The sequence below is a fragment of the Vanellus vanellus genome (genome assembly GCF_965231255.1).
Source record: "Vanellus vanellus genome assembly, chromosome: 17".
NCBI classification, from domain to species: Eukaryota; Metazoa; Chordata; class Aves; order Charadriiformes; family Charadriidae; genus Vanellus; species Vanellus vanellus.
Genome location: NC_138922.1, coordinates 15,094,950 through 15,109,155, shown reverse-complemented (window position 1 = coordinate 15,109,155; position 14,206 = coordinate 15,094,950). Strand labels below are relative to the sequence as shown.

At 51.0% G+C, this 14,206-nt stretch overlaps 1 protein-coding gene across 1 annotated transcript; it reads left to right on the top strand.

Annotated features, from left to right (window-relative positions):
* Positions 1-3,530: 3,530 nt before the first annotated feature.
* Positions 3,531-12,977, top strand: P4HB (prolyl 4-hydroxylase subunit beta). Its single transcript, XM_082492338.1, has 11 exons — positions 3,531-3,719; positions 3,984-4,190; positions 4,998-5,131; positions 5,352-5,489; positions 8,372-8,476; positions 8,753-8,878; positions 9,327-9,527; positions 10,177-10,297; positions 10,521-10,702; positions 11,150-11,236; positions 11,892-12,977. Exons 1-11 carry the CDS (start codon positions 3,557-3,559, stop codon positions 11,976-11,978), a joined length of 1,551 nt encoding a protein of 516 aa, XP_082348464.1. The 5' UTR covers positions 3,531-3,556; the 3' UTR covers positions 11,979-12,977.
* Positions 12,978-14,206: the final 1,229 nt, after the last annotated feature.

The following is a 14,206-nucleotide window of genomic DNA, read 5'->3' as shown; positions in this document are numbered from 1 at the left end:
GGCCTTGGCCTGCCTGTGCTGTGCCTGCTCCAGCTGCAAGCACGAAGTGAAATTCCTGTGCAGTCACAGGAATGAGGGAGGCGATAGGAGAGAACAGAATTCAGGAGAGGCGATGTGCGATAAGAGCCTGCGGATGTTTACAGAGCGTGTGGCATGTTTGGGTTAAGGATAAGAAAACTGTAGAAGGGAAAAGCTCTTTACAGAATCTACAGCACTAGAGAAGCTGTAGAGGAGATGGCTCAGCCCTGCTCCTGGTCTAAAAGACTCGTGATGGTAACTGAAAACTCAGAATACAAGAGGGAACCTGCTGAGCTAAGAGTGCAGGCCCCCTTTCTTGCTGGTCCCAGGAAAGCTGCCACCCTTCCCAGATGCTGCAGCTAAAGGAAATGACACAACTGGGAAACTGGAAAGAAGTGCAAGGGCTGAAATGAAGCACCCACCACCAGGCAGGAGCTGCCTGCATGCCCCGGTGAGGAGCAGGCATCCAGCTGGAGCCCGCTCCCGAAGGGGTGCTTCACTGGTGCTGGTGCCCGCTGTGAGCTGTGTCTGACCGTGTGCCCCGCGGCCCTCCCTGCAGCACGGGGACGTGAAAGGCAGCGCAAGAGCAGGAGCTCGGGATAGGCGTCACCCTCTGTCATGTCAGTTAGAGCAAGCCCAGATGTGCTGATAAAGTGAACAAAGGCCCTCCTTGTGCTGGCCCCCAACAGCCACTTTGTGGGCAGCTAGTGTCAGGGTGAGATCCTGTCTGATGCAACCTCCAGCTCTTTGGCAAGCCTTTCCCAACTCTGGACGTTGGTGTTTCTGTTAGATAGTCCCTGTGATTGCGGGGTACCTGAAGAGGGATATGCAGGATGGCTGTGACCTGCTGCAAACTCCGGGGATGGAGGGGTTACAGTGGTGATTCACTGTCTGTGATTTCTCTAGAACACGGTTGCTGCCACAGTTACCCAGGCTGGGCTCTCCTGCCTGGCAGCTGAACCCACTCCGGTGCAAGCAGCCCAAGGGACGCATGGCTCCACTCACGGGCTGGCCTGGATGATTCTCACTACTTGTGATTTCCAAGCAAAAGCCTCAGCCTCTTCCAGGAGATGCACCTCCTAAACCTTGGTCAGAGCTTGCGCAAGAGTGGTCCAGGCTGCTTTTCTGGTCAGGCGGCTGTTCAGCTGCAGCAGCTCGGTCTGGCACAGCAGCTCTGAGAGTGCGGCAGCTTTCACCTGCCTGTCAAACAGCAGCCTGGGAGAACTGAGGCTGAGGGGAGCAGGAGAACTTGTGAATTAATGTCTTGCAGGGCCGGAGAGCCCCAGTTGTGGGCCTGGCCCTGCAGTGCCGGCAGCTGGTAGGTACAGAAGTCAAGTGACACACTGCCCCAGCTGACAGTCCCAGCAGAGAGCAAGACATCAGAGGAGACACACTGCTGCCATGGAGGGTAGGTGGTACCCTATCCATGCGGCTTTCCTCTGGCAGACACTGCCACGCAGGGATATTTAAAGAAAAGAGAACTGTGCTCTGTTCACGGGGTGGCACAAGGGCACTGCACTCAGCAGTGGCAGGATCCCTGACCAGCACTGAAAATGAGACCACGAGAGTTGCAGCACCTGCAAGGTGTCAGTGAGCATTGCCAGCCATGCCAGAATTGCTGAGCATGTGTACCGGTGCCCCAGCACCACACCAGGCCCCACTGTCTTTGCTGACGTGGTAGGACAGCTCACTGCCGCGAACCCCAGAAACCTGCTGGCAGCAGGACATGCCACTTCCCTCAGCCACTGGCTAAGCCTGCCTCTGCCAGCGTGTCAGATGAGGGCCTTCTGGCAGAAACTGCCCTGATGCAGGTCTGGCCCTTTCAGCAGACAGTGTCACTGCAGAGCCCCCCAGGCAGGGCACTGGCTCCCAAGCGCTCCTATGCCTGTGGAACCAGACAGGCTTCAAGGTGGCTGGGCATTAATGCAGGATCTCATTCTGGCAGCAGCCGATCCCCACCCTGGCAGCCTGACATGCCTGTGCCTGTGCAGCCCCGAGCAGCAGCAGCTGGACAGTAGCTGCTGCACGCTTGCTGTTTTACTCAGCACAGCTTTGTCATCTACAATCTTGCTGAAAGGTGTCCAGTTCTGCACCGGACCAAAGCTCCTGAACAGACAACTACTCTTTGCAGCACTCACAGAACGACCAGGGGCACCTCACTCAGAACGCCGCTGGCCTGGGGCCCAGCCCCTGCCAGGGGAAGCAGGAGAGCAAAGAGCAGCAGCTCTGCTTTGTAGGAGGGTGTGGCCGGGAGCCTGGACGGAGCCTGTCCCCACTCCAGCAGTTATCAGCTGGGCAGCCCGTATGTACCAGAGGTGCCCATAGCAAACCCGCCCATTCCCTGGTGCTAGCAGTGCCAACACTGCAGCCAAAGGCCGGCTGCTTTCTGCCCGTGGGTGCAGGGGCTTTCTTCCCCTGCCAAGCTCTGGGAGTAAGCAGGCCCAGGACCGACTCCCATGCTGCGTCAGGAGATGCTGGAGCAGAGCAGGGGAGAAGCGCAGGATGGGACTGTCCCCTGCCACGGCCATGAGACTCGTTTCTCGTGGGTCCCTTTGCAGACCCTGCACAGAACACTATGCTCTGAGCTGCAACCTTCTGCCTACAGGCTCCTGCTTGCTCCGGGGGCACAAGGTGCCCCCGTGCCCTGCCTCCAGCCTGCCACCGCATGGAAGAGCGTGTGCCGAGGCCAGGAGCCACCAGCAGCCTCTGGCGGGGCCCGAGCACTGTGCTGAGCTGCCCTGTTCCCTGCGGCCAGTCACAGACAGTGAGGCTGCAGCACAACAGAACGGGGCCTCCCTTGCGCTGCGGCGGGCTCGGGGTAGCTCAGGGCCGGGAGCGGTAGCCAACAGGGCCACCGTGACACCGAGCGGCCGCAGCCGCCCCCCGCTGCGTGCTCCCGCTGCGTGGGCCGGGGCCGGCCCTGAGTGCTGCCCAGCGACCCCCAGGCCGGGGCTGGGACAGACCCCCCCCCCCCGGTGCCCCCGACCGCCAGCGGTCCGGGCCTCGCCCCGACCTCCGGCCTCGCGCGCCGTGACGTGTCCTACGGTGTCACGTGCGCCGCTGCCTATTCCCTCCGCGGGAGCCGGAAGAGCCCCCTTTCCCTTCCGGGCCGGGTTCAAAGGGCGGCGGACGCGGCCCAGTCAGAATCCACCACGCGCGCCTGGCCGCGCGCACGCGCAGTGCCCGCCCGGGGGGGCCGCCCCAGTGCCACGTTCGAGGGCAGGCGGCCGCGCGAGGCAGCGACGCTGACCAACTGCGGACGGCGCAGCGGGGAAAAGGGGCCAATGGCAGCCCGAGGGCGGGGAACGAGGCCGACGGCCAACCCGCGGCGGCGGACGGGGGGCGTGTCCACCCCGCCGACCAATAGAAGCTGCGCAGCTGCCCGGGCAGTGCGCCGAGCCAATGGCGGACGGTTGCGGAGCGGCATGGCGCGACCAATGGGGTGCGGCGGTGGCCGGGGGAGGCGGGTTTATAAACGGAGGCGGCGCCGCGGCCGCACGCCCGTTCTGGCTTGTCCCGACCTGCCGCCATCAGCGCCATGGTGGGGCTCCGCGCCATCGCCGCCCTGCTCTGTCTTCTCCTGCTGTCGTCTGCCCGCGTGTCCGCCACGACCCTTGAGGAGGAGGACGGCGTCCTGGTGCTGCGCGCCGCCTCTTTCGAGCAGGCGCTGGCGGCGCACCGATACCTGCTCGTCGAGTTCTGTGAGGGCCCGGGCCGGAGGGGAAGTGGGTGGGCGGGCAGTGGGGCTGGGGTCGGGCGGTCCCAGGGGCTGGTGGTTTATGTGGAGATGTGTGTTGAGGCACCGGACTCCCCTGCCGGGGGAGGTCTTAGGACTCCGGGGTGCGGGCGCTGCGCCGGCTTCGGACCTGTCCCGGGGCCGGTAGCGGAGTCTCTGGGGCCCGGGGTGGAGGCAGTGGGGCTGGGAGCGGGGCGGCTCCGTCCGACGCTGACTCCCTGTCTCGCAGATGCCCCGTGGTGCGGGCACTGCAAAGCGCTGGCGCCCGAGTATGCGAAGGCAGCGGCGAAGCTGAAGGCAGAGGGCTCGGAGATCCGTCTGGCCAAGGTGGACGCCACGGAGGAGTCGGAGCTGGCGCAGCAGTTCGGTGTTCGTGGCTACCCCACCATCAAGTTCTTCAGGAACGGTGACAAGGCCACGCCCAAGGAGTACACCGGTGAGCCGGGACCTGGCCCTGTGCCTGCCTGGGTGCAGAGGGCAGCGACGTGGCGGCGGGTCCGTGCCCCTGGCCCCATGCTCCTGCCTGTGCCGTGGTGGCTGGACAAGGTCCACGGTGACAGCAGCGACAGTGGCTGGGGAGCGGCACTTTGGGGATGTGCACTGGGTGTGAGTTGGGGTGTTGAGGAACAAGTCTGCCTTTAACAGGCTTTCTTACCTAAAGCTGGGGAAATGCCTAACACGAGCTTAAAGCAGATGGAGTTGGTTTTGTGTAGGAAAGTAAAGCAATCCGAGCTTGGTTTGTTGCTTGGCTTGAGTTTACTTGAGCAATGTAGCACCCAGAATTGAAAAAATGCTTGGGTGGTTTGGTAAAGGAACAAACACAAGATGTAACACAGGGGTGTGAGGAAGACCAAGACAAGCAGAAGTCAGCTAAACCAAGCCACACTGTGCTGGATGCTGAGGGTAACATCCAGAATACTGATTTTGAAAGGAAAAGGTGGTGCATTTGCATGGAAAATATCAGCATCTTAGAGAAGTGCTGTATTGCTGGTCAAAGTTTAAGAACATGCTTGGGCTAGAAGCAAGAGAAGAATGGATTCCTGGGAGCCCCTTGTACCTTGACTTTCAACAATTAGTGATTACCTTAATTACACCAGGAGTAAGGAAGAGTTGCATAAATGAGATCTTGATTCTTTGCAACCTCTCGGCCAGCTGCTGAACAGTCTGTCTCAAGTCTTAGGGGTATTGTGTTCTTAAACTTAGTGGGGGGGAAAGCGAATCAGTGTTTTTCTTTCTGGTGTAGCTGGCAGAGAAGCAGATGATATTGTCAGCTGGCTGAAGAAACGCACTGGCCCAGCTGCAACTACCCTGACAGATGCTGCTGCAGCAGAGACATTAGTGGATTCCAGTGAAGTGGTTGTGATTGGTTTCTTCAAGGTAGAGTTTGTGCTTCCATTTGAGGAGCTTTTGTGTATGCATTGGGCCTTCCCTGCTTTGTGCCCCATGGGGACCTGACAGCTGGGGAAGGCCCTGTGTAAGTGGGGAAACACTTGCTGTCCTGCCTTACTTGATCTTCTGGTTCCCTGGCTGGTAAGCCCTGGGATGTTTGTGCTGCAGTTTGATGTGAGCCCCATGTGAGACACCTTTCTTTATTAAGGATTTGACATCGGAGCCTGCAAAGGAGTTCCTGTTGGCAGCAGAAGCTGTGGATGACATTCCTTTTGGGATTTCCTCCAGTGCTGATGTCTTCACCAAGTACCAGCTTAGCAAGGATGGTGTGGTCCTCTTCAAGAAGGTACTGATTGCTACAAACCATGAATGCCACACTTGAATCTCATGCCTCTTCATACCTTTTCTCTAATTAGATTCAAATGAGGCAGCCCTGGACAAAACAGCAAAAGATCCTGTGCTCTACACCTAGCTATTTCTAAGCCACGGAGCCTGGAGGCAGGAAAAGCAGAGCCTGCAGCATGGCAGAGCCCCAGGTTGCTTTGCAGGGCACAGCCAGCACCAGAGGGGTCTGCAGAGGGCAGCCACATTGGTCTCCTGTCCCGGTGCTGCCCTCCTGAAGCTGCTGGAGTTTGGGTCCAAGCTGTTGCTTCACTTGCTTCCCTGTCTCTCAGATATCTGGCTGCAGTGCAGTAATGGTCAGCACAATCTTTAAAATATTCATGGCTGTAACTAGTGGGGCCTCCTGTGCTACTCCCCAAACTCTGAAGGTCTTAGAACAGTAGCCAAGTTCTTGATGGCTTGCCATGGTGCTCGGTGTTTGTGGTTTAGCAAAGTTGCTTTTACTCAATATTGACCTCTGCTGCAGTCAGTTGATGGCTGTGTCCAAGAGTTGTTCTGTCTCTTGGACTGCCATGGGTTCTGCAGTGTACTGATTCCAGTGAGGTTCCTAAGAGGATTTGCAGCTGACTAGCCTGGGGCAGTTAGGTTATGTGCAGAGCGATGCTGGCCATTGATGGAACCAGAAATAAACTTACTGATGTCTTTTACTATTAAAATCCAGTCCTGGGATGAAATTCTAGGTTTGAGAAGGCAAGTAGAGGTTCCTTAGACCTGGTGGTACCGTGTACTTGGGTGCAGTGAGGCAGGGCAGAAAGCTGCTTTAGGTTCAAGCTTACTAAATCTGTAATCTAATCAGTCATCAGTCTGACCAATTTGACCCAAGTCATGCTAAAAAATTGAATGAATTCTTACTTCATTCTTTCATCAGCTAAAATGGCATATTTTATTCTACTACACCTCTGAAAAATTGTAGTTATTTTTATGGTGCTAGATGCTTGTAGACTTAAATTCTCAGTCAGAGGTTGCTCAGATCAGTATAGCTGAGGTTGCAAGTAAATTATCTGGCTAACAAGTGCAAAATGCTAGGGTTTTGCAACTAGAAAAGTTGGGGTGGGTGAAGGGAGCAGTATATTGTTCTTGGCTGACTTACTATCTGTGTCTTGCTTTTCTTGCGTGTATAGCTTTCTGTATGCAATCTTTCTGCATGCTCTATTCATGGCTAATGCTGGGCTGAAATAGCTGTTTGCAGGGGTTTTCTCAACTTTTGTTCTGTCCGAATAGAAATGCTCCTCTAAAACTGACTGTCACTGTGGGTAGTACCAGCTTCAGGGTCTGAGCAGGGCAACATATGAGCTTGCTTTGAAGTGGCTAGGTTACAACTAGGGCCTCCAGCACTGACAAGTTACTACCCTGAGTTTTACTTAGTATGTTTTCTCATGTTTAGTGCTCTGTAGAATGGATTTGTGTTGATTTGATCTTGTGTACTATTCTCTAACCATTAAGTCTTGTGAGCTCTGTTATGGTTTCCTCTGCTTCTGAAGAGCTGGGGCAATGGCAGGACCAGTCTTTAACACTAAAGGAATTTTCAAGCTATTTTCCCTAAGTGTAGTCGACTTGGGTACATCTGGAGTGAAAAGCAATTCTGCACCTGGCAGCTTCTGTCAGGTGTGTTAGGAATGGGAGGAACCTTGGTCTGAAAGGCAGTTCATGAGCCACTGGAGGGCTGGGATGCTGCAAAAGTGCTCTACTCTGTGTGGAAGAAAGAAGGTGAGATGCCTTTCAGCCTGTGTGAACATTGTCTCCTTGTTCCTGTTTGGTGTGATCTCATGGTAGTGACACGAGAGCTCTCAAATATGTCCACCCCAAACCACAGTGAGATTGAGCACCAGTGGTAACCAAATACCAGGGTATAAAAACTAGATGGTTTATTTTACCAGCAATTATGGCTTTGGACTTTGGCTCAGCTTCCTGCAGTTATTTGGGTCTAAACTGAGAGAGTTTGTTGGCTGGTCATTCTCATCTTATTCTTTGTTTGAGCTGTCCAGACTTGCAAAGACCCTTGAACAACTGTTCTGAAAGCATAAGTCTCTTTGAAGTATTTACAAAGTTAATTTCCAATGTTAAATGTTTTGCTCAGCTTTTCAGCTGAGCCTGGTATGCTTCCTCTAATAGAAGGTTATCCAAGTCCACTCTCTTGTTTCTGCCAGTAACTTGAGCGTTGCCCTGCCATGGGACTGCAGGGTTATCCTGCACATCCTCTCTTTAACCTTGATGGTCCTCTACAGCTGTTCCCTTTCCAGGCTGCCAGAGAGGGTTCTGAGAATCCTGGTCAGGGGTACAGGTGATGTCCTAATATAAAAAGGGATCTGGCACCTCTAGTGAGTGTTAAACATATGGTGTTGTCTCTAACAATAGAGACTGAAACAACCCCACAGAGCTAAGTAAATTACTGTTTACTTGCAGTGCACGGTGGGCCTTGTCAGACTTATTTCATAGCACTGTCTGGTTAAAGTGTCTGCTGTGACATTGCAAACTCCTGCAGAGCAGAAAGCTGCCTGTGCTCTGGTGCTGTGCTCTTGCTGATCTATCTAATGCCTTCTATGAAGCTCTAAGGCAGCCGTTAAAAGTCCTTCTTGGTGACCTGTTTTGCAAATCATTTAATGATCGTGCAGAACAATACCAAGATCTAAGCTGACGATCTTGTTGATGCTCACCTTCTGCTGCTTGGGGGTGATTTAAGGCTTGAGAGATGGAAGTCTGCTCTGAACAAGTGCAGCTGAGATGCATTGGGGCAGTGACTCTGGTGTGAATGCATCTTATTTCTTGAAAGAGAAGATTCATATGGGATATGGAAGTGTTCTAATGCAAGGATATCTGTTTTTGCAGTTTGATGAAGGCCGTAACAACTTTGAAGGCGATCTCACAAAAGACAATTTACTGAACTTCATCAAGTCTAATTCATTGCCTCTGGTCATAGAGTTCACTGAACAGGTAGGTCTTTAGATACCTGGCAAAACTTCTTCCCATAGCTACTGTATGAATATAACAAAGCTTAAATTGTAGGTTATGTATTATCTTGGAGCTGATGCTAGTTTGGGATTATGGAGAAGTGTGAAGAACACAAGGGGAAGGAGGCATAAGATTGCTGTTCAAAGCAGTCCTGTAGTATTGGAGGCTCCTGTGGGCTAGTCAGAATAGCAGAGCTGAGCTGATCTTAACACTGATTTACCTCTCTTCCAAAAATAAAGCTTATTTTCTACTCCTCAGACTGCTCCTAAAATCTTTGGAGGAGAGATCAAGACTCATATTTTACTGTTCCTACCAAAAAGTGTGTCTGACTACCAAGGGAAACTGGACAACTTCAAGAGTGCAGCTGGAAACTTCAAAGGGAAGGTGAGATGATTTCTTGGATTATGAATTCGATGACAACCTCCTGCAGAGAAGCATAGCACTGTCTGTGTATATCCACTTAACAGCTATGGAGGAGTACTTGAAGCTAGCTCTCTCTCTACCTGTGTCTCTTGATAATAGGTGACTGAGTCACTTACTGGCTTACACACTGACTTGCACAACTGTTGAAGGAATAGCAGTTAACTCCTGACTTTCCTTCTTGCGGATGTAAATCTGACTCTGCCTTAATCGACACCAGTGCCAGGTCTGTGCGCATGCTGCGTGAACTGTTCCGGCTCCAGTGTTTGTGCTCTGACAGGGTGCCCTCTTAATGGGCTTGGAGAAGGAAGAGGGGCCAGTTCAGCTACTGTCCATGCAAGTGTGTGTGTAAAGTATTATAGCCAGGAGGTACTTGTCTTCACCATACTGCCTTTGACTTTTTCCTCCAAAGATCCTGTTCATCTTCATAGACAGCGACCACAGTGACAACCAGAGGATTTTAGAGTTTTTTGGCCTAAAGAAAGAAGAATGTCCAGCTGTTCGTCTGATCACACTGGAGGAAGAAATGACCAAATACAAACCTGAATCAGATGACCTCACATCAGACAAGATCAAAGAGTTCTGTAATAAGTTCCTGGAGGGCAAGATCAAGGTAATGGAGATAAATGTTGCTGGTGGTAACCTGCTGGCTAAGCTCCCTGTGAGGAGTTGTGTGAGTCACCTGGAGAAAATCCTTCCAACTAACACACAATGTCTAGCGGGCTTTGTGCTGAGAAATTAAAGGCAAACCCACTGGGGCATGAAGACTGTAGGAAAGCAAGCCACGTACTGGCACCTGAGTACAGTCAGAGCCTGCTCTTTCTGCTGCTTATGATAACTGTGCCGTTGATCCAGTTGATGTTTCTGCCAACAATCTGTGGAAGGTGTGAACTTGTGTGGCATGGTTTAAAGAGCTTTCAGCTCTCATCTGCTGGAGGTGGCCATATGCATGTTACTCCAGTGGTGACTTTAGCTAAACTCAGTCCGGTGGGAATGATATTGTCAGCAATATTGTTTCCTTCCTACAGAGCTCAATTGCAGTTCTCCCTGCACAAAAGCACGTTATTCCTACTTGTTCAGGGTGGGAAGGAGACTTTCTGTAAGCAGAAGAGGAAGTGACTGATTCATCTGACTGCTCACAGCCTATGATTGAGGCGCTGAGGGGGGTGGTTAAACTTGGGTTTTCCAGGATACGTGACTGCATGGACATGCCAAACAGCTGTGTAGCAAACCATATCTCTGAATTTCACTTCTTATTCCAGCCCCACCTGATGAGTCAAGATCTTCCTGAAGACTGGGACAAGCAGCCTGTCAAAGTTCTGGTTGGGAAGAACTTTGAAGAAGTTGCTTTTGATGAGAATAAGAATGTCTTTGTAGAGTTCTGTAAGTATCTTTCAACAGCTGATTCCAAGTAACTGGCATGAAAGGAGTGCCAGAATACTGCATGACCAGGATTAGGGAGAAAGCATCTTACAGAATCTAAGCCACAAAAGGAGTGCCTCAGTTGAAAGATGTGTGTGAACTCTGCCTGTCATGGGGGTTTGGGGGTAGTGGTGGTGGTAACTTGTTAGGATGTTGGTGCTAGCTATGTTTTTGTAATTAACAGATGCCCCCTGGTGTGGTCACTGTAAGCAGCTGGCTCCTATCTGGGACAAGCTGGGAGACACCTACAGGGACCATGAGAACATTGTCATTGCCAAGATGGATTCGACAGCCAATGAAGTAGAAGCAGTGAAAATCCACAGCTTCCCCACACTCAAGTTCTTCCCTGCAGGCTCTGGCAGAAATGTAAGAAGGCAGTTGACCTTTATACAGATCACATAACAAGGGAGCACTAGAAACATGTAGTTGCATGCATGAGTTCTGTTTTGGACAAGGCCTTTGGGAGGGCTCTCCATTCTGTAGGGATGAAACACATAGAGTCAACAGGATGTCCAAGACCCTTTGTGGGAGGCCTGAGCTGTAGGAAAGAGTTTGGGGGTGGGAAGTGGGAATGGGAAAAAGAGGGAGCGTAGTAGAGGACAGTGTGCTCATCTGCAGGCTATTCTTTCCTCGCAGTGATCTCTGAAGTCTAGTGGCTGAGCTGTTTTCCTTCGTCTCATATGGGTGAAGGTGAATTTTTAAATTCCCTTTTGCTTGGCATGTTAACTCTTACTCAGAAAGAGAATTTTCCTCTCCAGGGTTGTGATTCTGTAGGTGCCCATAACCATTATCTTAATGTTTTTTTCTGTGTAGGTAATTGACTATAATGGGGAGAGGACACTAGAAGGCTTCAAAAAATTCTTGGAGAGCGGAGGTCAGGATGGGGCAGCAGCTGATGATGTGAGTAATATTAATACAGTACTCTGGGCCTTCAGGATATGGAGTGTAGGTTGGATCTGGTGCTGTGCTCGAATCCTCAGTCCTAAGTAAGATCCTGTGTTATGTGGCAGGAAAGGATATTGTTGGTGAATGAAAAAGTGCCCACATCATAAAATGTCACTTGTTCAGTTGCAGTCTGCCTGGCCATCAGCCTGTAATGGACTCCTTTTATTGAGAACACTTCAGTCAAGTGTGAAATAAATGTTCTTGGGAGGCTTAAACACAAACGCACGGAAAATGTTGATATTATAACCTCTAACTTTGCACAAGCTGTCTCTGGTTGCTGTGCAAACTGCTGGAGTTCTTAGAGGGCTTGTTCCTTATTGAGAACTCCCGCTCAGGACCTGGACCTTAGCAGTATGATGAACATTATGTATTCAGTGTATCTAGTTGGAAGCTCCTCACATGATGGGGTGGAGGGTATTACAGGTGCAGGTACCAGCTTCCAAGGATTTCTATCCTTAATGTCCCCAATCCAGAGCTCTTGGTAGAAGTCTCTGGGTGTTTTGTTAACATTATAGTAGAGAAGAGTGAACAGGTTGGAGATGCTGTTCTGTGCTTGGTTTTGGATCTGCCTCATGTGCCAGAAACCTGTAGCTGTCTTTAACCTATACAGGATCTGGAGGACCTGGAGACGGATGAAGAAACAGACCTTGAAGAAGGTGATGATGATGAGCAGAAAATCCAAAAGGATGAATTGTAAAGAGAAGACTGATCTACATCACCCAAAAAATCAGACACTAAATTGGCTGCTGTTACGCAGCCCAGTGAGTTGGAAACCCATTAAGATTTAAAGCAGAAGGTGAATGACTGGAAATCCAGGGATTGGCTTTTAAAGTAACACTTTGCCCCCACTTATCTGTACACTTGACTATCTTTTCTTTCTTTTTGCTTTTGAGAAGGGATCTGTCACTAGGTAGCCAGCCCAGCCAGCTGGGCTAATTTTTTTTTTTTTATTGTGATGTACTTTTTTTTGTACACAGCTTTTGTTTGAAGTATTCTGTTCTTCTGGGTAGAAGCAGATTGTGAAGTGGTAGCATGAGTTCAATGGCCCAACATCCTGGAGCCTTGCCACTAACATCTTCCAAGAAAGCTTTTTTTTTCCTTTTTTTTTTTTTTTTTTTTTAACTTAACCCCATAGTTGATTTCTGCACCTGGCAGGGTCCTTAATGGTCTCAGCTGTTCTTCCCTGGAACCAGCCTTCTGTATGTGTAGGGGAAGAGGCAGTAGGCTGATGGCATCATCCTGGGGAAAGGTGTATATGAAAGTGCTTCTCTTCATGCTGGCCAGATGATTCCTTTCCCTGCTGCTTTAAAACACTTGGAGATGACTGTTCTGAACACCCGGAAGGGTGGAATACTGTGTGCACTGGCTGTGGCAGGCTCTGAGGGTGGAGGTGATTGCTGGCTCACCAGCTTAGGTGAGACCTAGCTGTGTTGCCATCATTTTGATCAAATGCAAGACTGGTTTGCAATCACTTTCCCCGCATTATTTTGAATGGGTTGACCAGGCAGGTGGGTGATGTGGGAGGGCCTGACAAATAGATCAAACAGGACATTTGCAATTAACTGGGTTTTGGGGAGGAACTTGAACAGGGGAGTGCCTCAGAGGCCTGAGTGGCATCAGGCTAGTTCTTAGCATTCCACTATAATAACATTGGAACTGAATTTGTTGGCCAAATAAAGTTGAGATTTTAATACTATCATGTCTTTGTCTTTATCAGAATATGGAATTAATGTATTTGAGCCTGACCTGAAAGAGGATCAGAGTTCTAGGGTGATTCTCAAGGGACTCGACCAAAATGGTGTGTTTGTCAGCTTTCTCAAACTTTCACTGAATACCACATTTTTGGGAGAAACTACCCTTTCAAATGCTTCCAGTTTTGCAGGTGGCTTGTGGTACCTTAACCTGAAGAAATTGTGTTGCGTAATCCAAAGGGCAAGAACTTCAAGATGACCATGTCATGTCCCAGTTAAATTGGCTTGTGCAGGCAGACAACTAACAGCTCTATTAGCAGGGAGCGGACATTGGCTTGGGTTCTGAGAACAAGTGGCTCCACTTGCCAGCTGGCTTGAGGTGAGAGGACCTCATTGCTCTGGAGCAGTTAACCAAGGAATTTGCCTACAGGGAAACCTGGGGCCGCCTGTAGCTCTGCTAGTCAGGCTCACATGATCCAGTGAGCTACACTGCTATTTCCAAACCAGTCACTTACTGCTGAAAATATTTTTGTAAGAAAATATGCTATAAATGTCACATGGGAGGGCATGGTGAAGCTAGAGGGCAACTCAGGAGCCTACTGGTGCCTGTTACTGAATGTGAGTGTGCTGGGGGTGGTAGAACAGAAGCGTTGTACAACACTGGTCTGCAGCACCTGCTCCAGCTGCCTCCAGTGGGTGCCCTGGCAGAAGAACCCCTGCCCAGTCCTGGCGTGGTGTGTACAAACCTTTGGTGCAGCAGCAGCTTGGATGGGGCTGAACAGGCAATTGATCGTGGGATCAGAAAACAGTGTTTGCTACTGCCTGTTCTGTTAGTGATCAGTTGTGTTTGTGACTGTCACCTGCGGTTATGGGGAGAAGGATCTTTGAAGATGCCTCCCTCCAGGGCTGTGAGCTCACAGGTCTGAAAGCTGGCAGGGGACTTGTTCTCAGTGTAGCCCACCTGCCATTGCTGTACCCCAACAGAGCAAGCAGTGCTAGCAGCTGGTGTCAGGGCTGGTTAATGGTACCTGCTTCCAAGTAAGAAAGCCGCCTTGTGTTTTGGGGTGGGAGGAAGAGAGCAGTGCTAGTAAGAAGTTCCACTGGAAGGTGCTGGCTAGACTTGGCTCAAAAAGGTCCATTTTGTGGAGACAGTTAAAGAGTAAACAAGGCTGAGCTCTGCAGTGGCTCTCCTCTGCAGTCTGAGACCTGCCTTGCTCAGGGGAGGGGGGCTTTT